The following is a 26811-nucleotide window of genomic DNA, read 5'->3' as shown; positions in this document are numbered from 1 at the left end:
CTTGGTCAGTGTTCATAGTTGAGTTAGTTGGATAACATTGTAACATGACATAAAGCTAAAAAAGCCAATTTTACATCATTTCACATAATAATTCACATAAGAGCCAGTAATAAAACATGTAGCGGCCTCTTGGAATAAACAGCAGGAAGTTCCAAACGGAGCAGCTTGTTGTCATAGACACCTTGAAAACTGAAGCATGAAATAAAAGGATACAGAATTGTTGGACATGCTTAACTCTTGTATAAAATTAATATACAAAAAGGAATATGTTGTGTCTTTAGCTTGTCAGCAAGGAGAAGCAGCATTCAGCTTCTATGCACCACAGATCTGGAACAAACTCCCAGAAAACTGCAAACCAGCTGAAACACTGAGATCCTTTAAATCCAGACTAAAAACTGCTGTTAGTTTTATTAGAAACATAATCAATAATCAATTTAACGATGGAACTTTATGTCATGTTTGATTGTTGATTCTATGATGCATGACTTTGTGTTTCAGTGTTTTTATGATGTAAAGCACTTAGCAGTGGTGGGAAGTAACGAAGTACAAGTACTTCGTTACTGTACTTAAGTACAATTTTCATGTATCTGTACTTTACTTAAGTAGATTTAATAATGGGTACTTTCTACTTTTACTCCACTACATTTTACAGTAAGTATCTGTACTTTCTACTTCACTACATTTCTACAAAAGTGTCGCGTTACTCGTTACATCCAAGTCGCACTGCTCTCTTTTTGTCCGTTAAAATATGAAGTTCAGGGACTTTAAGGTGGCGCCGTAAAATCCCAGCAATAACGTGACTTAGTGTCTGTTGTCACCCATCGCCTCCCCCTTTACTAGCACGCGGAGCTCCAGACATGCGCAGTGGTTTCCTCTGAGCGGGAGAAGATGTCCAACTAATCAATAATAGCTGCATAAATCATAAGATATGACGACATGTAAAACCAGCAGCGCTTCGCTTTCACAGACGGTGGGACTTTGTCCAACTTTTAGCGTCACTTGGAAGGAAAGCTTAAAGAAAGGTAAGATCTGTGGACGTGATGCTAGCAAAGCTAGCTGTACTGAGACACATGTTGCATCTGCCATGAAAAAAAGTTGTCACTCATGCGCTGAATTATTGTGTTTATTCAGGAACGATCCGATTCTTCTGGACGGATCTTTACTAAGGTTGATGGGACTGAAGCCTCACTGAGAGCCGTTCTTTGTTCTTGTATACACTGCAATAGCTATATATATATATATATATATATATATATATATATATATATATATATATAGCTATACACACACACACACATTTATTTAATTGCCGAATAAGTAAAAGTTGAACGTGTGAACACAGAGCATGCTCATTGGTTGATTTTGTCTCCTGTCATGGTGGCAAACATGCAGTGGGAGGGAGGATGAGAACAGTCATGGTGCTCCTTCTGACAGTGTTCATAGTGTTGTTGTAATGTTACAATTACAACTGTAATTGTAACATAGCAATTACAGTTAATTGCTATGTTTCATGGTTTAATGGTGCAGACAGTTGTGGTTTCTGACATGGGCAATATGGGCAACCGCCCAGGGCGTTATTTTTATAGGGGTGGCAGGCGACCTCTGCGGATTGTAGCACAGCGATGAAAGCAAAACAGAATGAAATGAGTTGTAATTGATACTGGTTAAATATATTTCAGCTCTAAGTATTTATATCTAGGTGTTTTTATGGAAATGTGGATCTTTCAGATCAATCTGAGAACCAGTTTTGATAGGTGCACTTCATTTTATTGTGTCATGTAGCGCAGGGCGCTGGTCTTGGTCTCGTGTTCAGTGGTCTTGACTACAACTCTGCTACGTGGCTCCTCGATTGCATGTCTTCCCCCCCACACCTTCGTTCCATCCCCTTTCAGTTGGATTTCTTTCTAAATAAATGTCACTAATGAAGTTCATGCTACGTTAGGACAGGAAATAAGATGTTTCCATCCCTGAAATTATGATGCATAGAATCACATATCTAAGTCTAAACTCTTACAGAGAATAAACACAATAAGAACATGTTTAATCTGTGACATTGTTTATTAAAATGGCACATTTATGATGTATTCAAATTAAATAGTATCGGCACACTTAATGATATTAGCGATTAGGTTAAGTATTCAGCAAGTACTTTTACTTTTAATACTTAAGTATTTTTAAAAGCCAGTACTTTTTTACTTTTACTTAAGTAAAATGTTAATGTGGTACTTTGACTTTTACTTGAGTACATTTTTGCCTGTGTATTTGTACTTTTACTTAAGTACATTTTTTGAGTACTTTCTCCACCACTGCCACTTAGCGATGCCTGGCTGCTGTGGTGGCGCAGCGGGTTAGCACGCCCCACGTTTGGAGGCCTTAGTTGTCGCGGGTTCGACTCCCGGCCCCGACGACCTTTACCGCATGTCCTCCCTCCTTCCTGTCTGCCTACCGTAGAAAAAAAACGAGCTGCTAGCGCCGCAAAAACTCTTCGGAGGAAAACAAAAGATGCCTGGCTGCTGGAATGTGCTGTACAGATCAAATTTGATTGATTCAGACAGAAACAGTTTTCATGTTTTTAACAGGCTGAACAAAAACAGGCGCTTAGTTTCATTAGTCCAACATACAAAACAGAGAATATCTCCAGACATTAATATTTATTGATCACCAATAATATTAATGGCTTATTAATAATATTCAATGTTAGAGTTAATAATTTCTCCCACTAAGGTTCACAGAAGCTCAGACGAAGCGAAGCTTTAAGGGTTCTGGAGTTCTAACAAATGGATCCGGTTCTGGTTCTGTCGTGGAAAAAAACTGTTTCCAAGCACTGCTCAGGTGAAATCACTCAGTCAGGTTTATTCATGAATTGTGCACAGAGAGCTGACAGGACAGTCAGTAATGAAGCAGGTCTGAGACAGAAAGCTCTGCCAGGCAGAGACACACATGAGTTTTATACAAAGGATCCAAAGCCTGGAATCAGTTTGGTTCCCAGGCAGCTGGGAAAACAACGTCCAACCTTCTGCATGAAACCCAAACAGCTTCAACTTGGTGGGAAAATACAGAACTTAGAATAAACATATAGCGATACAACTAGCAGGTGGAACCTAACTGTAATTTTTCCACATCAGGTTCTAAATGTTAATGAGCAACAGAGAAAAGAGCAAAACAGAGACGGACAAAAAGTTCTGAACCACCTGGACAAAAAACGTCCAGGTGGTTCTGACCGGGTCCGCCTCACTGGACCTGGGAGCGGGTTTCTGTTGGACTGTCAGCTGCTCCAAGGAAGGGAACTTCATCTTTTGCAAGTTAAATATTTAGTTTGAAAGCTGAAGCTTTAGCTTAGCAAGCTAACTAGCTCCAAACTAAATGGTAAGCTAAATATTTCATTTAAGATAAATATTTACTTTGAATCATGCATTTAGTAAATAAGCTAAATATTTAGCCTGAAGTTAAACAGTTTTCACCAACTAACTCTGCAGTTCCACCCACTGTGGATCTGCAGGGAACAACGAGGGAACGTCCAGGGAACCTTTGGGGAACGTCCAGGGAACCTTTAGGGAACCTGGCTCATGTCTGTTCACCACATGCAGGAACTTTAACAGTTCCACTAAAACAATCCCAGCATCTGGAGAACGCTCCTCTGTTGATGAAGATGATGAAACATGGCGGTGTGGGCAGATTTCTGAGGAAGAGGAGAGACATGAGAAGAAGAAGAGCTGAGGCAGCAGAAGAAGAGAGGACTCACCTCCTCAGGCGGACATCAGCAGGCCTGCGGTCACTGAAGAACAGAAACATGTTCTCAGTTCATCAACAACTCAACCCTGAGCTCAGCGTTCTTCCTGCGGCGGCGGCGGCTCACCGTCCGGGGCGTCGGGCGGCAGCAGGGCGTCCTGCCGGTTGGCCAGGACGAAGGCCAGCGTCGCCAGGATGGCGTAGTCCAAGATGCCCAGCAGCGCCAGGATGTAGGCCCAGTGGACGGAGCAGTTACCCGGAGAGAAGCTGCCTACCTGGGGAAGGGGGCGGAGCTTAAACTAGGAGCCTGACACAAGCAGTGAACATCGCCATGGTAACCAGGCTGCTGGTCTGCAGATACAGGAAGTTCTGCTGCTAATCCTCACAGATTATGATTCCTGTTCCCATGGTAACAATGTTTAACTGATGTAAAGAAGAGAATAAAACGTTCTTACCGAGTCTCCGCACAGAACTCTCATCTCTGGACTCTCCCACGAGTCGGGAAACAGGAGACACGCCAGGGCGAGACAGAAGCCTGCAGACAGAGGGAAGACGTCAGCTCACACAGCGCCACCACCAGGCTGGGAGGGGAACTGCAGAAACATTGCCTGTCTTTTGTTTTAGCCTGAAAATAAACGATGATCACATGAAACGGAGTTTATAAAAAGTTTGAAAGGCCAAGCTTTTATTCTGGTAGTCCACTTCCAGTTATCGGGAAGTGAATTTGGATATTAGTTAATTATTTATCTAATTTACCTGCAAAGTTAGTAGTTAGTGTGTAAAATTAAATATTTGTTATCAAGATAAATATTTATCTTTTTTAAAATGCTGTATTGTGTTTTTAACCCCAATGCAAAGCCAAAAGCAAATTTCCATACATATGTGTGGACAATGAGTATTACTAATTAAATACTTACATTTCAATCTTTGTAAGTGAATGACAACATGATGAAATTATGACTCGAAAATTAACCCTGAATTTTTTCTCTTAACAACTAAATAGACCAACTAACTTTACAAACAGTGGCTTGACTATCTGAATTTCATCAGACCCATCCTGAGGTTCTGATGCTCAGGAAGCGGGTCAGAACCAGAACTGTGATTTCCTGCTGTTACTGGACCCAGGAGGACCAGCAGAACTGACCTGCTGTCAGCTGCAGCCAGGCGCAGATCTTGTAGACGGTGGCAGCGCTGCAGAATCGGAAGAGACAGAGACAGAGGACGCTGGTCCACACCGCCCACAGAGACACGCCCACCAACACGGCCACAGACTGGAAGGACGGCAGCGGAGACAGGCTGGACAGACCGCCGCGGCAGTCCGGGGCCGGCCAGTCCGACTCCAGGCAGACCTGGACCCAGAGGGAGACAAACTGTTAGCATCTAGCAACAGTCTTCACAGATTGAAAAGCTCAGATTGATAAATAATGTCAGCAGTGTTCAGTGATGCTTCTGATTGGCTGGTTTGGTCACTTGCTGGAAAACGTGTTTTTATTGAGCAACATGTTTATTTTACTTTATTGTGATGTGATGTTCACACGACTTTTACTGACTATAGTGTATTTAGTTGTGGAAGCAGCTTAGTTTAGCGTACGACGAACAGTACAAATTCCTCCTTGAATACATCCATCCAGATAAAGATTTAGCAAGCTAACTAGCTTCAAACTAGTTAGCTTGTCTACCTTAAAATAAATATTTCTCTAACTAAATACTACATATTCATAACTAGCTGCAAAGTGAACAGCAAGCTAAATATGGTAACACTTTATTTGACGGGTGTGAATAAGACTGACACAACACTGTCATAAACATGAAGGTTTCTTTATGAATATTTATGACTGTTGTCATAAAGTGTTATTCAATAAATCATGAGACTTTTAATACAAAGTTGACATTATTCAAAATGTCTTTGTTATGACAACTTGACATTAACCAAGAAATCATGATCTGTCATAAATTTGTTATAAATGTATTACTGATTAAACTTTAAAAATTATGTAGGTAAGAGATAATATTAATGACACTGTAATAACACTTAATGACATCATCATAACTGGTGCTACTTGTTCCACTTGATGTAAGAGGAATTATTACTGACGGTTATTAAAGCCTAATAAATCTTTATTGTTGGTCCTACTTGTTCCGCTTTATTCCAGGTAGGGAGAAATAATTACTGTTTTGTTAACATTTTTGACAGTGTAATAACATTTAATAACATTATTATGACATATGATGGTTTTTGGTTAATGTCAATTTGTCATAACAAAGACATTTTGAATAATGTCAACTTTGTATTAAAAGTGTCATGATTTACTGAATGACACTTTATGACAACAGTCATAAATATTCATAAAGACTTTCTCATGTTCATGACAGTCTTATTCACACCCAGTCAAATAAAGTGTTACCCATAAATATTTATCCATCCATCCATTATCTTACACACTTACCCTAGTGGGGTCGCTAAATATTTAGTTGAAGCTAAATAGTTAGCTTTCACTCTATCCATCTATGAGTTTCTGAATCTGTTATCCACTTTGACCTCTGACCTTATGATGGTGCAGTGGGGTTGGAAAAGGAGTTAGCAGCGGTTGTTAGCCACTCTAACCTGAATCAGCAGAATGGACGGTTGAAATATTGCTGGGTTTCAGACATGTGACCTGGATGACGCGAAATTCAGATGGAGGTCCGGAAGTGAATTTCTCTGGTTCAAAACAAAGCAAAATTGATCACAACGAGTAGCTAATGCACTAACTGGGCTGAAACAGACGAGGCTGTTGAGGATTTACCTGCACGGAGGCGATGCACATAACTAACTAACTATCTGGAGCTGCAGACCTCATATTATCTGAGCCAGAAGAAAGTTTTCAAAAGCCTGGAGAATAAAATCATCTAGTTCCAGGTTGGGTCAAATTTAGGATCAAAAGAATCATTAAATGGCTGTTGCCTGGTTTCTGTCTGTGAGTAGTGAGTTGTGCTATTTAAGTAATTAGTCTATGATAACGATGCTAACAACAAGCTAACTCATGTTATTTCTATCAGCTTGGATCTGCCGGTAAATTATTTATTTAGTTTCTGTAAATAAAATTCATGCTGGAGTTGGACATTAATGTTGAGTGGTTGCTGGATTCAGGTCCAATGTAGGTCAGCCATTAGCAGCGATTTACAGAAACCACATGTTCATGTCTGGACATGAATATATGGCTGTGGAGGTTATAATTTATTTAGCTTTTTATTTGTTTAGCAGGAAAGTCCTATTGAATAAACATATTTTCTGACCGGGACTAGCTAGGGCGTAAAAATAATATATCTTGCCTTACATATGAATGCTGGTCTTTCTAAGTAACTGTCCAATAAAATATCTGAAAATACTATTTAAACGATGCGATCGTTGCCTGTTAGAAAGTGGCTGCAAACTCTGGCGTTGTTAGTTTCTGCACCTCCTGTTTTTAGCTGTAGATTGTTGATCCATTTTTCTGGTAAGAGTTTTTAAATTTACTCCCTTGTGACCGACTACCTTCGAAACAAAAAATAACGTTGATCTTTCTCTCTATTAGAACGGCTGGAACAACCGTACAGGACTCAGACTGTAGACATTTTGATGCTGGATCAGCAGAAATAAATGGGCTGCATTTACTTCCGGCCCTCCAACTGCATTGACGTCGGTGCTACGTCATCTGGAACCCAGCAATTCCACACTTTCACTTTATTTCACTTCGTCCACGTAAAGTCAGATCTCTACTGAACTTACATGATCTTCTCGAGTTCTTACTCGCTACAGGATTACAAGAAAAGAAAGGGGAATAGGCGCCCCCATGTGGTGATACCTACTCAACTCTAGGAACCAAGCAGTAATCACCACTTTTGGAGGAAGGAACGCTGCCATCTGATTGGCTGATCACCTCAATGTTAAAAAGGTTTGTTGTAAAATAAATAAATACAATTAAAAACATTTAATCCAGAATTTAATCGGGTCATGACCCAGTAATGTGAGACCGGAAGCTGTCAGGTTCTGTGATTGTTCAGCCTCCTCACCTCAAACAGTCCCATGGTTCCGCTGGGCAGCGGCGGCCCGGCCCGCTGCGTCCCGGAGGCCGTGGTTCCGACCCAGGACGGCTGGACCAGGATGACCACCTGGATGATGGCGAAGCAGAGCGTGCACACGGCCCACAGCACGCCGACCGCGCGCGCGCTGCGCACGAACTCGGTTTGGTAGAGGCGGGAAAGGTCGGCGAGGCCCGGAGACACCGACATCCTGGAGGGGGGCGGGGGACAGGTTCTGGAGAACCCGAGCGGAACCAGCGCAGAGTTCGGCCCAAACAGCAGCCTCTAGAGGAACAGGATCAGAACCGGTTCCAACCTGCTGCAGTTGGTTCTGATTCTTCAGCTCCCTAGAACCAGAACCAGAACCAGGTCGAAACTGTTTCAGTACAGATCCGAGCTCAACCAGAACCGGTTCGGAAGGACTCGCTGATTATTGTTCTGCTTTCTGATTGGCTCCTGAGCTGAAAGAATGAGCCAATCAGAGAAGCAGATACATCCAACATGCATCCATCCATCTGCTGATTTCAGAACAAATAGTAAACAATAATCAAGCAGCCAATCAGAGCGCAGCAAAATCCCGCAACATCAAAAAGGAAACATAAGCAAAAGATCAAAGGTTCCGGAGACACCAGCGTCACTCACATCAAACATCAAAGCGCCGACACGCAGACGTCACGTCATCGTCTGTCAGATTTACCGACACATGCACGAGCCAAGGCGCGTTCACGCTTCAAAAATCAGCAGACAGGAAACACGAAGAGAACCGAACCGAACCGAACCTGAGCTGGAGCCGCGACGGACTGCGGTCTGAGGAAGAGGAGGAAGATGTGATGAAGAGGAGGAAGGCTTTCTGCAGCGGGAGGAAGAGGAGGCAAAGTTCCCGGATGCTCCAGTCTAACAGACTCTGTCACTATGGAAACAGGCTCTGGGTTCATCACCATGGTAACAGAAGATAATCTGCCCCAATCTGGCAGATTTTCATCCAGAAACAGAAACCTGATTAAATACTACAGATTCACGGAGCATTTAGAAATTCTGTTAAAAAATAAATAAAAAAGAATTTTTATCTTCAGTTTTATCAAAACATAAATAGTTCATGAAATTCTCCTCGTCTCTTTTCTTCATTCAGGTAAATAAACGCATAATTATATTATGAACATATTATTTTGTATTTATGGAAGAGAGACGAATCCAGACGCCATTTTGATCTGGAATAATCAATCAGGAGGATCAAAATGAAGGTTTCAGAGAAACTGATTTTATGTTAAACGGCTTGCCATACCCCAGACCGGAGAGCGGAAAAATTAAAAACTGAAAATCAGAAAAAAATCATTTTTATTGTCAATAAAACAAATGGTAAGATTTTTATCTCAAATATTGATTATTAACAGGTCGGTTCTGACCCGGTTCTGATCCAGAGCTGGGTTTATGAATGAGGTGAACTGAACCATATCAGAACCAGAACAAAACCAGATCAGAACCGGATCAGAACCAGGTCAGCTGGTTGCTGTTTTTTAGAGAGTGACATCAATCCAATCCAACCAATCACATCGCAGCAAGATTATAGGTTTGTGATGTCACAGGAAGTCAGAATTTTTACAGGAAGTGTTCCTTCGAAAACCAACTCTGGGTAGGACTTTCAGAATAAAAGCATGTTCAGATCAGGAAGCAATTTGCACTAAAATGATAAAAGCGAAGCTGTTTCCATGGCGACCAGCCAGCTCAGCACCAGGGAGGAACTTCCTCTCCAAACTTGGCGAAGTGAGCGGCGTTCTTGGCTTCGAACAGAACCTGAGCAGAAGCAAACAGAACATGAGAGGTACCGCCGACCAGTCGGAACCGGACCGCGCCCGACCCGGAGCCGCCTCACCTGGTGGTGGACGTAGGACTCACACAGGTAGCACCAAACGGACAAATCAGAGAAGCTGAGCACCACAGGGTGCTCTGACACGGCGCCGTGAGTCACCATGTGCTCATTAACGTAGCGACCGCAGCACACCTGGAGGAGGGGATGGGACAGGTGAGACAGGGACCACATCCTGAAGACAGGGAGAGCAGGAGAGGTGTAGGGGGGGGCTCACCTGATAGCACGTGAGGCAGATCCAGTTCTCCGTGTGAGAACCGCAGTCACTGCACGGCTGGAAGACGTCAACACCTGAGGGAGGGAGGGGCTTAACGGCATCCAGGTGAGGACACCAGGGCAGAGGGTCCACTACGTACAGAGTGTCCTGGGAACGGAGGGACAGGTTGGACGTCACACCTTGGCACTCATTAAGGGCGTGGTTAGCAGGTGAGCTAATATCTACTGACTCCGCCCATCTCAGTGCTGCACGTCAGCTCCAGAGACACCTGAGGCTTCGACCAACCACAGGCTCCCTCTGGCGTAGGCTCTGCCCCTTCGCCTGACCCCTCTCCTCCCTTGGGGTCTGAGTCTGCTGTTGCCATGGTAACATTCTGACAGGAAACAGGAAGTGGTCAGATTTGAAGGCAGAGGTCAGAGAGAGACATATCTAAAGGACTCACCTGAGTCTGCATGCTCTCTGCTGATTGGCTGTTCTCCAACTCAGACTCCACATCACCTTTGACCTCCATTGTGGGCGGTTCCTGTGGGGTGGGCGGGGCTTGAGTGATATCTAGACTGGCCAATCCCTGAGTGAGCTGCTCCATACCCTGTATCTGATTGGACGGGACAAGTCATGTGACTCTATGCAATTTAGAAGGAAATCTTTTTTCAATCTGGGCGTTACCGTAGCAACCTCCTGTTCAGCAGGGGGCAGTGGCCGTTTGTCTGACTTCTTGCCTTCAGAACTACGTTTCCCACGATGCTTTGGGGAGGGGAGGGCCAACTGCACCGACTCTGGAACTGAAAGGAACCGAGTCAGACAGAACCAGATTAGGAACCGGAACCAGAACCAGATTAAAAACCGGATACAGAATCAGAACCAGATTAAGAACCGGACACAGAACCAGAGCCAGATTAAGAACCGGACACAGAACCAGATTAAGAATTGGACACACGGGGCGTGCTGTGGTGGCGTAGCGGTTAGCGCGACCCGTATTTGGAGGCCTTGAGTCCTCGTCGCGGGTTCGACTCCAGGACCCGGCGACATTTGCCGCATGTCTCCCCCCGTTTCCTGTCAGCCTACTGTCATATAAGGGGCACTAGAGCCACAAAAATACCCCCTGGAGGGGTAAAAAAAAAAAAAAAGAAAAAAAGAATCGGATACAGAATCAGAACCAGTTTAAGAACCGGACACAGAACCAGAATCAGATTAAGAACCAGATACAGAACCAGAACCGGTCCAGGTCCGAAACTCACCGGTAATCCTCAGGGAGCGCCAGTAGGGGGCGTGCTGTCGGATGACTTCCCTGATTGTTGCCACTGCACAGTGATGGGGAGGAGGGAAAGGTGTGGCCAGTGAGGGGGGAGCGTCTCCTAGCAACACGCTGGTGCACATCGCCATAGAGTCAGAGATGGACGTCAGGTTATAACCGCCCTGCAAAGAAAGCCGGCCAATCAGGAGCAGAGGAGCATCAACCAATCAGGAGCAGAGGAGCAGTCAGGCCTCACCTCCAGGATGATGAGGACACGCCCCCCAGCCAGTGACATCAGCAGGTGTGTGAGGTGGGCGTATCCCTCAGGAGTCACCTGGTACCCGCCCAGCGGATCTCCCCGGGCCGCGTCAAACCCGGCCGACACCAAAACCAGTCCGGGGTTAAACTGCAGAGGAAAAACGGACCAATCAGAGAACACCGCAGGGAGGCAGCCAATCAGAGGCCTTCAGATATTTTCTATTAGATGAACCGCCTGTAACAGTAAAAGTTATTGATTAACCAATAACCAATGGTTCTGTCATTGATTACCTCGGCAGCGATCGGCATGACAATGTGATGAAACGCTGCCAGGTAATCAGAGTCGCCCATTCGCCCGCCACTCCACGCTACGTTCACGTTAAAGCCCGCCCCCTTGGCCACGCCCACCCTGTCGGAGGCGGCGTCCTCTGAGAAGGGGAAGAATGTCCCGTTGTCATAGCGATGGAGAGAGATGTACAGAACGCTGCAGACGGAGACAGAACATCAGATTCATGTCGCTGCGCTCTCACTCTCACTGCTCTCCTTCCTCACCTGTCGTCGTCTTCAAACATGTGCTGCGTCCCGTTGCCATGGTGAACATCCCAGTCAAGGATCAGCACTCGCAGCTGAGGATCATGGGAGTTTTTCTGGGCGTAGCGAGCGGCGAGAGCAGCGGTGTTGAAGAGACAGAAACCGCAGGGAGCATCTCTCTCAGCGTGGTGACCCGGAGGGCGGACGATGGCCACGCCGTTACTCAGCTGCAGCGGAGACAGCCAGCCACCAGGGGGCACAGCCTCTTATTATTTACTTTCTTTATTCAGAGTAGGATGTTTTCTTAACTGTAAAATCTCCTGTTGCTATTTATTTTTACCCTGAAACTAATAGTTCCTAATAAAGAAAATAAATTTAAGGCAGAACTCCAAGAAAAATTATTCAGAATTAAAATGAGGAATGTTACACTTTATAAATAAAGAAATGACTTTAAATCAGTTATTGGTGATATTGGATCTTTATGCTACTAATATTATGACTGTATTCTGGGGATGTAAATCTCTCAGTTTGGCTCTGATGCTGCTGTTGTTCTTTGATCAACACTTTGTCTGCCTGGTGCGTTGCTATGGCGACGGCGCCATCCAATGACTCCTGTCCAGGACCTGCTGAGGCCTCCTGAGGGCTCAGGTGTTCTTGCGGGCCTACCTGGCCACTCAGGATGGCGTCCACGGCGTTGAAGCAGCTTCCAGCAGCCAACTGGGCGCACTGGAAGCTCTGGTTGCTGAAGAAGATGGAGGTGAACTCGTTTCCCAGTTTGTGAAGGTCGCGGGGTTTCATCTCCGCCGTCGCCTTCATCTGCTCGATGTGCTGCAGGCTGCAACACACACACAGGTAAACCCTCCCGGTGGCAACAGCTGGGCACGCAACCTTTCACCTCTCACCTGTGACACACGGCCAGCTCCTCCTCTGTCGCCAGGCGGGCGGGTATCCGATGGCAACGGGCGACCAATCCCTGCTGCTGATGTTTGGAGAAGATCTTAGAAATCCTCTGAGGCTGTTCAGGGTGATGCCTGCAACGATTCACACGTTCACAGCAACACGCTAATGCTAGTTTCCATGTTCAGCGGTCGACTCACCTGTCCCACAGGTTCACATGCTCCATCATCTTCTCATCGTAAGCCAGACCTGTTGTCGTGGCAACACAAGTGTTGATGGAAGCCGGTGTTGGGCTGCTGTGATTCGCTGCTGCTGTGATGACAGGACTCTCAGGACCGGGTTCAGCCAGAACCTGCAGCGAGGCCCAGTGTGGGTACAGCGCTGAGACGGTCCCAGAGATGGACTGCAAGGCGCTGGGGACAGAGACAGGAGTCAACAGGGGACAAACTGGAAGCACTGGGAGCTCCACCTCCCAACAAATACATAGCCAGCTGGAGCTGCTGTTCTTCTGTTTCACAGCTCAGCTTCACAACGCCGCTATTTAGCTATAAAGATGCTACGAGTCAGAACCCAACACGATGAAAATGTCTTTTTTCTGAATGGGAAGGAAAAATAGATGTATTTTCTATTACACTTTTGGATAATTTCTCTTTTATCCTGGGCTTTAGCCTGAGTAGCAGGACGTCTCAGAACTCACTGGACCTCTCCCAGTGTGACCAGCAGACTGAAGCCCTGCCTGTGGCCAGTGTTCCCAGTATAATAAATACATGTTTTATTCTTTCACTTTTTGTGTACTTTTAAATAAATCAGTCTGAAGTGTTAGTGTATTAATACAGCTTATGTAATTAAATAAAAATGATTTACTCTTAGATTTTTTTTCACCCTTTGCTGTCAATAGCAGAGTTGACATAATGTAATTTTTTTTCTGGAAAAAAGTAAGACAAATATGTAGTTTAATGTTTGACAATAACTGATAAATCAAAAGTCATTTATCAATAAAATATAAAAAAATAAATAGTTTTTTTCTTCTCTTGAAATGTTGAATGTACATTAAATTATGAAATCATGTAAATATGTTCTTGAATAAAACACTGTAAAAGTGTGTCTGTTCATCAATGTCAATATAAAAAAACTATCAGAATCATTTCTAGCAAATTAAAATATTGTGCTCTTTATTCAGAAATCTCCCAAAATAATTAAATAATCACATTAAAAGTTAGAAACTCTGTCTTTAGTCATTTCTGTGATTACCAAATATATTAGTGTGTGTGAGAAAATGTGTCAATGACATTTATTAACTTAAAATACTTAGTAGAACGGCACTTTGTGAAGTTTGGTCCAGTTACTTGTGTTAGCTTACTGTCACATAGGCCACGTTCAATATGGCGGACGCTGTGACAAATCACAGCAACGGGCCGACCCGTCTACGTATTCATGTCTATGGCAGAACCTACCTCTAAAGGAAAATACCAACCACGGATTTAGCATAAGCTAAAGCTAAACTGATGTATCAACACAGAGGCTAACGCTATAGAACTATGCTAACACAATATCATTATATAGGAATCTAATGCTATGGTGCAGCACCAACCAGTGCTAAACTGCTCAGCTAGAAACAACCCCCCATCTCAGCCTCCAATCAGAGAGCAGGGTTACCTGTCACAGGGAGCAGTGGGCGGGTTCAGAAGAGGACAGGCCCCGCCCAGCAGAGCTGTGACGCAGGCTGCGACGCCCTCTGCTGTCGCCTGAAGGTCATAGCCTCCCTGAACAGAAACAGCACCTAACTTAAGTTGCAGTTATGAGCTTCACGTGTTTTTAGTGTGAAAAGTCTGATTTTACCTCCAGAGCGAGAACGAGCCGACCTTCAGCCAAACTCATCAACATGTGGGTCAGAATGTGGAAACACTGAGGGCGGACACACATCTCCCCCTGGACACACACACACACACACACACACACACACACACACACAGTGAGTCAAGTGACCCACAGGACGGATTGGCTGATCTCAGGTCAGTTTTACCTTCGGATCTCCGGCTGCAGCATCAAAACCAGCTGAGACCAGAACCAGCTGAGGCTGGAACTGCAAACACACACACCAGTTACTGCAGGCTAACACACCCTGTGTGTGTGTGTGTGTGTTACCTCATAGGCCACCGGCAGCAGCACCTGCTGGAAGGCGGTGATGTAATCAGCGTCGCTCATCCCCGTCTGACACACAAACAGGAAGGAGAATCAGAACCAGCGGTGCAGGAAGGTAAAACAAGCGCTCCCTCAGGAGGACTGATCCAGGGTCAGCAGCTCCAGTTTTGGAGCGGTTCTGGAGTGGACTCACCTTGTTCCACGGCAGGTTGATGTTCCTCCCTTCAGCTCTCCCGCTGCCCACAAAGCTGCAGTCCGACTCCTGCAGGTGAGGCCAGAAGGCTCCGCCCTCATACCTGTGGATGCTGAAGTACAGCACACTGACACACACACACACACACACACACACACACACACACACACACACACACACACACAGGATTTACCTCTCTTCAGAGTTATGCATTTTATTTTGAAATGTTCCCCTGTATGTGTTTATTTCCTGATGGCCCCGCCCCCACAGCTCTCAGGTACAGGTGATGAACTGAGGCTGTTCTCACCTTTCTGTCCTCCGTTGTTTTAACTGGCTCTGCTTCCTGCCAACCAGCTGCAGCAGCTGGTTAACGACCAACGACTGGTTAACGGCCAGCGGCTGGTTAACGACCAACGGCTGGTTAACGGCCAGCGGCTGGTTAACGGCCAGCGGCTGGTTAACGGCCAGCGGCTGGTTAACGGCCAGCGGCTGGTTAACAACCAACGGCTGGTTAACGGCCAGCGGCTGGTTAACGGCCAGCGGCTGGTTAACAACCAGCGGCTGGTTAACGGCCAGCAGCTGGTTAACACATCAGTGACAGATTTAAAGGGGGAGTGACTTCCTGGATCAGAGCCGTTTTGTTTACCTGGGATCCTCCTGGAACAGGTACTGGATGCCCTGACCATGATGGACGTCCCAGTCCACGATCAGAACCCTGAAAATACAGGAACACTTTAAAACCCTTTCAGAATAAGAGCATCCTCAGAACCTTTCAGAATAAGAGCATATGCAGCTGTTTCATCCACAGAAAGGTTCTGAGTCCGTTCGGGTTTTGTTCTGGACTGTAATCTGTTTCTGCTGAAGTTCTGGGATCAACCAGCAGGACGCGCCGCTGTGGCTGACCGTCCCTCACCTGTTGACGGCGTGGCGTTTCTGAGCGTAGCGAGCCGCAACCGCCATGTTGTTGAACACACAGAAGCCGTTGGGTTGGTCGGCCTGAGCGTGATGACCTGGAGGTCTGACCGCAGCAGCAGAAGAAGAAGGAGGTCAGGTGCGTCTCCTGGGTCAGGTGACAGGAACAGGTGCTGCTGCGTTTACCTGATGACAGCGAATCCGTTCCTGACGTCAGAGGTCTGGACCCGATCCACCAGCTGGAGGACTGAACCAACAGCCGTCACACACACCTGGAAGGACTCCTGACACACACACACACACACACACAGGAAGTAGGTCACATGATGAACTTCAGACATGTTCTACGTGACACCGACACCTGACCTCAGACAGAACGGCAGCCATGTTTCTGACTTATTCTAGTGGTTTCCATGGCAACAGCTGAAGTATGTGTTTTGGCTTTCAGCCAATAAAAACAAAAAGCAGGTGTGTGTGTGTGTGTGTGAGTGTGTGTGCTCTCACAGGGTGGAGGTAGACAGAGTCGTATCGGTCAGACAGACTCTGCAGCTCCGTCTGGGTCATCGTCCGAGTCGCCCTCATGGCGTCCACATAAAGCTTCCTGCAGCAACATCAGCAAACAGGAAGTTGACACAAACAAACAGAAAGTCAGGCTTTCTGCTCTCTGATTGGTCGACTCACGTGTGAGCCAGCAACAGCTCCTCCTCTGTAGCTTCTCTGGGCTAAAAGACAAACACAGAGAGATCAGAACCGGGTCGGCCAGCGGCCGCGCAGGTCGGACCCGACTGACCTCCACGGTGACGCAGAGGCTCAGCAGCTCCCTTCTCTGCAGCTCCAACATGATGGCCGTCACTCTGTCTGGACTCTCCACATGGCTGGAAGTGAACAACCAATCAGAGACCTCGATTGAACGGAACCAGGACCAGATCAGTTAATTGCTGCTGAAGGCCCGATCCGGACCAGATCCGTTACCTGGTATCCCAGAGGTTCTGGTGTTGCGTGAAGATCTGGGAGTAAACCAGTCCGGTTCCGCTGGCTGCAGACCTGCTGCACAGATCCTGGACACAGATCAGAACCGTTATTGGACCAGAAACCTGCCAGAAACTCCTGAGTAATCAGGATGCTAGCAGGAGTATTAGACCCGCCCCCAGATATTCAAACCCACCAATCACAGAGAGTCTCACCAGCGTTTTTAGACGTCCACTCAGACCGTCTTCCTCTTTGCTATTCTCCATCCGTCCTCTCCTCTTCACCTCCTGCAGGCTGACTCCGCCCACAGCCTGTAACCACAGCAGCAGCTAACGCACCTGAGCAGCAGGAAGCTGCACCTGCAGCTCTTCAGGTGAATCATTAACGGAGGTTCTACAGGTTGTGATCAGATTAATTACTGACCCAGTGGGTCAAACTTTAAACACACACAGTCTAAAATCCTTCAGTGTTTCCGAAGAGACTCTGGGACAAACTGACAAACTCAGTCAGAATCAGAACCATGGTTTAGAAACTTGTGTGTGTGTGTGTGTGTGTGCGCGTGTGTGTGTGTGTGTGTGTGTGTGTGTGTGTGTGTGTGTGTGTGTGTGTGTGTGTGTGTGTGTGTGTGTGTGTGTGTGTGTGTGTGTGTGTGTGTGTGTGTGTGTGAGACCTGAGGTGACAGGCGTGGAGACCTCCTGACTGATTTCACTCCGGATCCCGGAGGATCCGATCCGGAAGCCATGCCTGACCCGGTCCACCTGCAGCGGAACAGAACCAGACATTTTAGAACTGAAGGGACACCGGGTTCTGGTTCCGGACCAGGACCAGGTTCTGCTTCTAGAAAGCAGATTTAAGCCTGAATGGATCATCTTCGTGTCAGAGTCAGAAGCTTAGCGGTACACAAACCACCAAGCCGGACAGAACCAGAACCAGCTGATCTCTACTCAGAGGCAGGAAAGGTTTCCGAACCCGACCCGCCCCCAGATGAAACAGTAACCGGAATATTCTGTCACTGAGGTCCATAACCAGAACCGTTAGACATTTACTCAGTCTGATGGTTCTGGTTCACTGAGCAGAACCATCTCTCATCCAGATATGAAAATTATTTTAGATTGTTCAGATGCAGAAACATTCTGTCCGGTTTGGTTCAGAACTTGTCGAAACATATTTTATATTCATAATGCTAACAGAACTCTTTCAACTTCATGTGGACCTTGCTGATCCAACACTATCCGAACCTGTTTTCATCCCATAAATCATGAACCAGAACCGGAACTAATCTGTTTACCTGCTTTATCTTCTTCTGGGAGTCAAACTCAGACTTCCGGCGGGTTTCCGGTTCCTGAGAGCATCAAAGAACGACGAATCCGAGCCGAACTCCCCGCCTGGTTCTGCTGGTTCCGTACGGTTCTGTTTATCTGAGCGCGAACTTAATGCAACATCGACTGGCGCTTTGAGATGACGTCACATAGCAAGGCGTAAATATAAACACGCAAGAACGCCCTGAGTTGAACGATGCGTTGACTCAACCGCCATTTTGGTCCGGGCCCGGTTCCAGCCCAAGTTACAGAGTCAGGCGGGTTTCAGACTGAAAACTAATGAAATCAAACCAGAAATTAATTTACTAGATATGTTTATTATGTTCTGGATTATATCAAATATATTTTCCTGAAGTGATAATGAATGATCTTATCTCCGAATCAATCAACAGTTTATGAAAGAAACTGGTTGGTTTTTTATTTACGTAAAAACGCATAAAATTGTAGCATATTGGTGTAGTAAAATATGTTGTGTGTTTTAAGTGAAAATACGTATTGACATATTTTTTTTAAATCAGGATCATGGAATTGAAGAAAACTGCAGCAGCAGATATGAAAACATGATCAGGTTTATTTGAGCCAATAAAAACACAGAATCTGGTCACGCATCACTTCCTGTGAGGCGGGAGGAAGCAGCAGGAGAAGCTGGACCAGGACAGATGGACAAACATCACAAAAAACTTTATAATCACAAATACACTAAAAGTGAAAATCAGAAGTAAAACAATGGAGCTCTCTGATTGGCTGCTGGCTGGTTTCCATTGAAGGTGTCAGTCAATCAGGTGTCAGTCTTGCTGTGGTCCCAGTAAAAACCCGGATCGGTTCTGATGGGTTCGTGTAGCAACAGAACCAACCTGTCATCAATAGGGCTGAGGATTATGGGTAATGTGGTCCCCTAAGGTTTAGGCAGCAGCACAAAGAAGTTTCAGCACCAACAGAACCAGCTGACCCAGAACCAGAACCACAGAACCAACAGCCACGCAAACTGGCCATATAAATAGGAACAGCTGGATGTGTTCGACTTTGTGACATTTTATTCGCTAAGTGGCTGTTGTCATGGTTACAGAGCGGCTTAGATGGGGATAAACACGGAGCGCCTGGCGGTTCTGGATTCTGACCCGATAAATTCAGACTGCAACCCAATGGCGCTGATCGCCCCCTGCTGATCGTGGAAATGACAATTATTGTCCCACAGAGGAAAATTCTGCTGCGGACCGGTTACCGGTTGCTGCGGGTCGATACTGACCCGGAACATTCAGTGTCACATCAGCTGGATCCAAGAAATTAAACTTTAGGTGAAAATGTAGTGAAAATCTTTCTGTCAGCACCAGAACCGGTTCTGTGCAAGCTGCAGTTTGTGGGCCGGGATGGTTCGTATCTCCAGAACCAATGAGCCTCCAGAACCTTCCCCAGCGGGAAGTGGGTCTCACTGCTAATTCAGACAGTTCTGGATTAACTCACGGTTCTGTGAGTTAATCCAGAACTGGATTGGTCATGTATCCGGGTCAGTTCTGTTTGTCTGGTTCTTGAAGTGAAGCCCGGCTGCTGACAGATGTCCAGATGTCCATGGGTCCAGATGTCCATGGGTCCGGCCGTCTACCTGTCCTTGGCAGAGCGCAGGTCGGTGGTGATTGGGTCATGCTGGATGGTCTGGTGCAGCATCAGCGCCAGCAGCCCAGCCCGGTTGGTCATGGCCGTCCTCAGGTTCCTCTCCTGCTCAAACAGTTCGTCCAGCTTGTACCACTGGTGGACAGAGAGGACAGAGAGACGATAAGTGTTTAGAGGAGTTCAGTCTGTGAGATCAGTCCCCCTACTGATCTCAGCAGAACTACTGGTTTTAACTGAACATCCCCAGGTGGAAGTGTTTCCAGATCTTTTCCAGTGCGTTCGGACTTGGTTACCACTCGGACTCGCTCCAGGTCGACCTCGGCCCGCCGCAGCTTCTCCCAGCAGTAGTGCTTGTTGCACTTCCTCTTGGAGACCCGGCAGAACTCCCCAGTGGGCTCGAAGACGTCTTTGACCAGAGGACATCCACACACCTCATCTGCCGGGACCTGAAACATCAGAAACCATCTGAACAAGGACTCGACTGTGGTAGGATTCCACTCCTGGTTCTGATCCGTTTCCTGCTCAGAAAGAAAAACAGGGCAGTAATGGGCTCAACACACAGGCCAAAGCTTTCAGATCAAGCTTTTGCAGTGCGCGCTCTTGGGTTGCGTGCTCTTGGTCATGCTCTCCAACAAGAGCAGTACAGGAAAATTGGATCGAAACACCGGGAATGAAGAAGAAGAGAGACAGATGTCAATGCTGGTTGTGTTGCGAATCGCGTTCTCGGATTGCTCGTCTCCTAGAAATTTGAGTGTTTCTGAAATTAGATGGAACTTTTAAAGTTTCAAAGCAGTTTGTGACTTCAAGGATGAAGAGTCATAAAGAAGTGACAGGAATTTTGCTGTTGACTCTACAAAAGACACCGTTGGACAGCCAGCTGAGATGATGTGTCCCTCCGTGCTGAAACTGGTTACAGACTGAAGAGCCAACGCTCCTCTCATTGGTCAGTCAATGAAACCCTCGCTGGTTGGTCGTAGTATCATGTGACAGCAACCAAGGTTCCACTTTCTCGTGTTGCATTGCAAGCCCTCCTGTTGTGCATCTTCATGTACGAGTGCAAAGTTTCACACACACAAATATTCAAGTTCCAGGGGAAAGAAGAGCAACGTCACCAGACTTGTGTCGAATCCTTAACACCCCATCGGTCGGTCGGTCCGTCAGTCGGTCGGTCGGTCCATTATTCCTCAGATCAACAGGTTTTCATCAGAGGAGACGTACCTTGGGATCTCTGGAATGTTCTGGACACAGAACCTGCAGCCGCTTGCAGTAGGTCTTGCTCTGAGGGTTGTAGACATCACAGAACAGCCGGGTGGCCCTGAGACACGAAGACAGCAGAGACACAGGGACATGTGGGAGAGAGACATGAGGCAACATTAATGTAATGAGACTAGAGGAGGTACAGTGGTCTTACCCTTCGATGCGAGTCGGATACATGGAGCCAAATGAGGTCTGGCTCTCGTACTGTTGGACAGACAGAGACACAGTGAGACAGGAGGACAACCGTTGACGTCCTGGAGGAGCTGTTCCGCTCCCCGGACATGTCCTGAGGGTATGAATACTTCTGGACCATGTGTAAAACCTCAGACAGACACAAGTCTGCCTCTGGAGTCTCACCTTAGCATAGCACCTCTCCATGTGTCGCAGTGCCACCTTGGGGTTGACGGGGTGGCTGCAGGACACACAGAAGATCTGCAGGTCTGTGTCGTCCCCGTCTCCCTCAGCAACCTGGAGACAGTCAGAGACGGGACAGGGCCGGACATGGACAGGTCAGGGCTGGGCCGGGAGGACACCGTTCTGTCTCTCGGCGTATCTCACCTCCTCGTCTTGTTGGACCTGCTGCTGCTTGGCGTTGGCGATGATGGTTTCCAGTTCATGGAAACGTTTCTCCATCAGCGTGAGGCGAAGCCTGGCAGCCTGCTGCTCCTTCCTGATTCGCTCCAGCTGTCTCCGCCCCATCTCCTCGGCGACGCAGGGACTCTGCTGCCACTGCTGGATCCTCTGGGGCAGGATCTCATAGATCCGGCTGCCGATCACAGACAGCGTTAGCTGCATATCAGGCTACCGGCGTTAGCTCAGCTCTCACTCACTTGGCTGCCAGTTTCATGCCGCAGTCCTCTGAGCAGTACTTGGAGCCACTTCTGGCCGGTTCAACGCAGCCCGGACCCAGACACTGCCTCAAAGCCCCGCCCGCCTCTTTAGCCCCGCCCTCTCCTGCGCGCTCGCTGTGCCGCACGCGCTCCCTGTGGCGCTGCTTCACCTTGTGGCGCCGAGGTTTTGCCTCCTCTTTGGGAACAGAAACGGACTTCTGCAGGAACACAGGTGCGTTAGTGACGTCATCGATGACATAATGAATCATGTGATCAAACGGCTACACCTTCTTCTCCGGTTTCTTGTCTCGTCTCTTCACGTGTTTCACCTTCACCGCCTTCTTCCTCAGAGAGTCTGACTGAGCATCATCTTCCTCCTCACTGTGCCACACCTGCAACAGGAAGCCGCATCACGGAACAGAAAGTTGCTGCCTGACGTACGATTGGTCAGTAGGTGAATCCCTGATGTCTGATTGGTCACTCACCAGGTCTCTGTATCCAGCCGCTTTGTACTGCTGGTACAGCTCCAGCTCGCTCTCACTGAAACCTTCCTCGTCCTCATCCTCCTCTTCATCATCTTCTGAAAGATGCCCCGCCCCCTTTGCGGACAGGCCCCGCCCCCTGCTGCCACTCCGACTCATCTCCTCGTCTCGAACTCGAAGCATCTTCTGCTCAGAGACAAAAATCATCACAGCATCATGTTGAACGGGAGGACGCGGCTCCGCCCACCACTGACACATCACGCTGTGATTGGTTGATGAATTCTGGAGCTCTGGTTTCCATGCCAACCACGTACCCGTGCTCGGACCTCGCACTGCCGGAGGCGGCATTTCTGCCGGATCTTGTTCGGACCACCGAACTTCTTCATGTCTTTGCAGAAGTCGCACTGAGCGCAGTCCTCCGTCCGCAGGCAGGCGTCGCATTCGCCACACATCCGGGCCGAGCGCTTGATCTGCGGGCGACAGCGGCGACGGTGAGGCTTCAACACCAGGGGGAGCCAGAGAGCAGCGGACCGTCTACCTGAGAACCCCGCCGCCGGTCGATCCTGGCCTGGAGGGCGGAGCTTCGCTCGCCATCCGTTCTGTCGTCCCTCTCTGGCTCCGCCTCCTTGCTCTTTTTCTGACGGTATTTGATCTCCAGAGACGAGTCTCTGTCTGCAAACACACAGCGCTCAGCTGTAAGTGCTGCTCCTGCCAGCAGGGGGCAGCGCTGCGCCACACTGACCTCTGCAGGTCGGGCAGAACCAAACTCGGATGGCTTTGGCTGCTTTTTCCGACACGCCGACGCACTGACCGTGGAACCACTCCGTGCAGCTGTCACAGCCTCTGAGACACACACACACACACACACACACACACACACACACACACACAACCAGTACCTTCTAAACTTCTTGGTTGTGAACAACAGAGATGAACATTTGTGTTCAGACCAGTTTTATTCAGTGATCCATCAGAACCAGAACAATGTCAGCGGTACCAGTAGAAGACATTCAGAACCACCAGAAAGTATTCACGCCCTGAACACACTCAGTGATGAAGACGAGACACTTGAGGGAAATCCAGAGAAAGTGTTTCTGAACTACATCAGCGTTGGAGGATTTCTCTTTAGTCTTTGGCTGAAGACCAGGAGCCATTTCTGCTGCTAGCGCTAGGCTAGCATGTTAGCTTTGGTTGTATTTACCCAGAATGCCCTGCGCTGTAGTCCTCTTCCTGGTTTTGGAGCGGTCTCCGGTCCGCTTGGCGTTCACATTCAAACCGAACCTGGACCGAGGTTTGGAGGACAGAAGGTCAGAGGTCAATTAGCGTTCACACCTCACCAAATGGACCGGATTTGACTAGACAAACGGACTGGAGTCGGATTGAAGCAGACTGAACAGGACTGAACAGAACCGCTTTATGTGGATCAGAACCTCTCCTGGGTCCGGAGTCCATGTTGGAATCCGGTCTCTGTCCAAGTTCTGGATCTGAGGATTCAAGGCCAGTCTGGGCCCAGTAGAGGTTCTGGTCCATGTAAAGAACCCAGGTGTTTCATTAGAATAAAGTTTCTTCTTGTGATTGATCTAGAAGTTTCTGAGTTCCTCCTGGTCCAGAAAGGTTCTGATGCTCAGATTCTGGGACAATGGAGTTCTACAGACTCCTCCGGTACCGGTCCGGATGACCGAGCCGGTAACCGCGGTGTCCCACAGGGAACCCGTCCGGTTTAATTGGATCAGGAACTTGCAGGGGGATGAATACTTTCTCACGGTTCTGATCGGGTCCAGTTGGACCTGCAGCTGATCGGTTCAGGTTCTTACATCATGAAGCAGTTGATATCTGGTTTCCGACACACGCAGTAAACCGGAGCGCTGGGCGTTTCCATGGCAACCTCTCCTCCTCCCCGCTCCTCCTCCTCCGGACCCGGTTCGGCTCCTGCTGCCTCCTCAGACTGAAACACAACAAAAACTTCAAAATAAAAGCCCGACAGAGGTCTCCAGAACCGGAACCATAGGGTTCTGAAGGTTGTAAAGCCGAAAACATAACCAGCCGTCAACATTCACCTATCGGGTTCTGATTCTGTCTGGTTCTGCTGGTTCGGTGACGGTTCCCCATCAGGTCCAGATCTGCCTCAGAACCAGAACCGAGCCGAACTGTGGGGCCACACTGCTCCAGCCAGGCTCTGTTCATTTCTCTGACTGCAGCTCGGTTCGGTTAGGCTGGAGATGTCCGAGTCACTCCACGGACTTACCATGAGAAGGTTCGGCGGTCCAGCTGCTCCGCTCCAGCCGCAACGTGTTCCGACCCTCCGGTTCCGAACCAGAGCCGAACCTGCAGGGTTCTCTTTGTTTTCACCGCATCTTCATCCTCCTCTTCCTCTGCAGGGAGCAGAACCGAACACAAAGAAGGGCGGCCGAGGCGCCCCCTGGCGGTCGGAGCTGCTCACTGCGAGGGGACGCAAGAACAGCAGAATAATAATAATAATAATAATAATTATTATTATTATTATTATTATTATTATTATTATTATTATAATGATGACAATTATAATAATAATAATAATAATAATAATAATTATTATTATTATAATGATGATGACGACAATAATAATAATAATAATAATAATAATAATAATAATAATAATAATAATAATAATAATAATAATAATAATAATAATAATAATAGCAAATACTCATCATCACTGTCCAGGTGTCTTCTGGATCGCGGTATTCCGGTATCGCAGAACTGTCGGTAGTACATCAGGACAACGTTAGGTCTGCTGTTTGACGGGTCTTGGTGTTTAAGGTTGTTGCTGATTATCAACCGGGATGAACAAACTGCAGTTCTGAGTGTGTCCTGCAGGGGACAGCAGAGGCTCAGGGAAACCTCTGAAGCAGAACTCTGGGTTTAACTGGATCCAACAGAGAAACATCTGGAGCAGCAGAAGAAGAGCTGGAGGCTCCCTGACAGCTCGAAGTGACGCTCAGAGGATTTAGGCCCACAGAACCAGAACCAGAACCATCAGAAGGTTTTGGGTTCCAGATTATAAAGAATAAAAATATCCCAGTCCTGAAGCTCTCATGGCTTCCTCTGTTCCTGCTGTACTTTTCTTTTTTCTCACACTTCTTTCTTCCACCTAACTTTCCGCCTGCTCGGATAAAGCACTCTCCTTCCTGAACCTTGACCTCCAGACAGCTGGACGTCTGTCCAATCAGGAGTCTTCTGAGCGAACGTGGCTTCAAAATAAAATCCCTTTTATTGGTGTGATGTTTTAATTTCCTGAGAAGCTGACCTTTGACCTTTCATTCTCTATGTTGACATCCTGAATGTTTTTTGTTGGTTTATTGTGTCACGTTCAATATTCTGACCCAGAATCGGAAAATAAATCGCTGAGTTTCATTTCTAACCCAGTTTCACCTTCTGAATGAAATCCGTGAAATAAATGATCATTATTATTATTATTATTATTATTATTGAGAGGCAGTAACAGCCTCCGTCTGCTCTGTGTGTGTGTGTGTGTGTGTGTGTGTGTGTGTGTGTGTGTGTGTGTGTGTGTGTGTGTGTGTGAGGGAGGCGCAGCCCCCGGAGCTCCGCAGTCAGCAGCAGACCCGCGGCGCTGCAGGTGAGTTTCAGTTTTCTACATTTTTCGGTTTTTCTGGATCCTGATTTTGGAGCTTCCGGTTGTTTTCCTGCTGAACGCAGAAAGTTCTGCTGTTCCGGTCCAGAACCCGCTGGTTTCTGGATCACTCCGTGTTTTTACATCTGCCGGTCAGAATCTGCTTCAGCCTGGAGTAAAAGCAGAACCGGTCCAGATCCAGAACCGGTCCGGAACCGTTCGGTGTTTCTAACAGCCTCGAAACGGTTTCATTCTCTGCGGCTCTTCTCAGATGAGTCTGAACGAACCCAACAGAACCGGGCTGTGATCCGGACCGGATTCATCTGAAGACGTTACACAGTGGAAAATTTACAGCAATAATTTGGTTTATTTATGGGAAAAATAAGGGTCCAAATTTTGACCATGTTATTCATTTTAGTAATAAATGTCAGTTTCAAACTAGACCGATAGATAGAAATAAGTAGTTAACTCCAATATGAATATAGCCTCAAACTGTATATTTAGTTTAAAGAAAAATATTTGCTGTGCTAACTGAATATTTACTTCTAAATATTAGATAAAAAGTTTAGTTGGTTTACAAAATGTTAGTTTGAAGCTAAATATTTACCACACATTTAACTAAATACTCAGGTTGAAGCTAAATCTCTAGTTTGCTAATAATATTTTGAAGTTTATAACATTTAAAAATGTGACTGAAAACAACACAGATTGTTTTCTC

The 26811-nt window shown here is 46.9% G+C and overlaps 3 protein-coding genes across 5 annotated transcripts; all 3 read right to left on the bottom strand.

The window, feature by feature from the left end:
* Window positions 1-2833: 2833 nt before the first annotated feature.
* LOC102235376 (LHFPL tetraspan subfamily member 3 protein-like) lies at window positions 2834-9187 on the bottom strand. The gene is made up of 7 exons (XM_023334190.1): window positions 8550-9187; window positions 7762-8055; window positions 4874-5078; window positions 4185-4264; window positions 3857-4004; window positions 3743-3775; window positions 2834-3679 (listed from the first exon to the last, which is right to left on the bottom strand). Exons 1-6 carry the CDS (start codon window positions 8709-8711, stop codon window positions 3747-3749), a joined length of 918 nt encoding a protein of 305 aa, XP_023189958.1. The 5' UTR covers window positions 8712-9187; the 3' UTR covers window positions 2834-3679; window positions 3743-3746.
* A 102-nt stretch (window positions 9188-9289) lies between these two features.
* On the bottom strand, window positions 9290-18444 carry hdac6 (histone deacetylase 6). 2 transcript variants are annotated; one of them, XM_023333998.1, is made up of 28 exons: window positions 18276-18444; window positions 17658-17745; window positions 17203-17298; window positions 16991-17076; window positions 16809-16893; window positions 16700-16740; window positions 16523-16619; window positions 16205-16302; window positions 16020-16124; window positions 15753-15821; window positions 15107-15233; window positions 14917-14982; window positions 14795-14854; window positions 14611-14700; window positions 14428-14534; window positions 12972-13184; window positions 12777-12905; window positions 12541-12709; window positions 11896-12101; window positions 11635-11827; window positions 11342-11491; window positions 11090-11267; window positions 10518-10633; window positions 10294-10446; window positions 10081-10224; window positions 9852-9998; window positions 9641-9769; window positions 9290-9561 (listed from the first exon to the last, which is right to left on the bottom strand). In XM_023333998.1, the coding sequence occupies exons 2-28, from the start codon at window positions 17727-17729 to the stop codon at window positions 9493-9495; spliced, it is 3195 nt and encodes a 1064-aa protein (XP_023189766.1). In that variant the 5' UTR covers window positions 17730-17745; window positions 18276-18444; the 3' UTR covers window positions 9290-9492. The 2 variants fall into 2 exon arrangements, with proteins under 2 accessions (XP_023189766.1, XP_023189770.1); XM_023334002.1 differs by having other exon boundaries at window positions 10294-10440.
* Window positions 18445-18857: 413 nt separating this feature from the next.
* On the bottom strand, window positions 18858-24898 carry LOC102235955 (CXXC-type zinc finger protein 1-like). Of its 2 annotated transcripts, none has more exons than XM_005816252.2 (14): window positions 24729-24898; window positions 24298-24428; window positions 23226-23326; window positions 23022-23155; window positions 22798-22953; window positions 22487-22669; window positions 22289-22393; window positions 22002-22219; window positions 21730-21937; window positions 21529-21639; window positions 21326-21375; window positions 21133-21229; window positions 20208-20360; window positions 18858-20049 (listed from the first exon to the last, which is right to left on the bottom strand). In XM_005816252.2, exons 1-14 carry the CDS (start codon window positions 24729-24731, stop codon window positions 19903-19905), a joined length of 1797 nt encoding a protein of 598 aa, XP_005816309.1. In that variant the 5' UTR covers window positions 24732-24898; the 3' UTR covers window positions 18858-19902. The 2 variants fall into 2 exon arrangements, with proteins under 2 accessions (XP_005816309.1, XP_023189863.1); XM_023334095.1 differs by lacking the exon at window positions 24729-24898 and adding an exon at window positions 24541-24720.
* Window positions 24899-26811: the final 1913 nt, after the last annotated feature.

This window comes from Xiphophorus maculatus, chromosome 1 (genome assembly GCF_002775205.1).
Source record: "Xiphophorus maculatus strain JP 163 A chromosome 1, X_maculatus-5.0-male, whole genome shotgun sequence".
NCBI lineage: Eukaryota > Metazoa > Chordata > Actinopteri > Cyprinodontiformes > Poeciliidae > Xiphophorus > Xiphophorus maculatus.
This window is presented reverse-complemented; position numbering and strand designations above follow the sequence as displayed.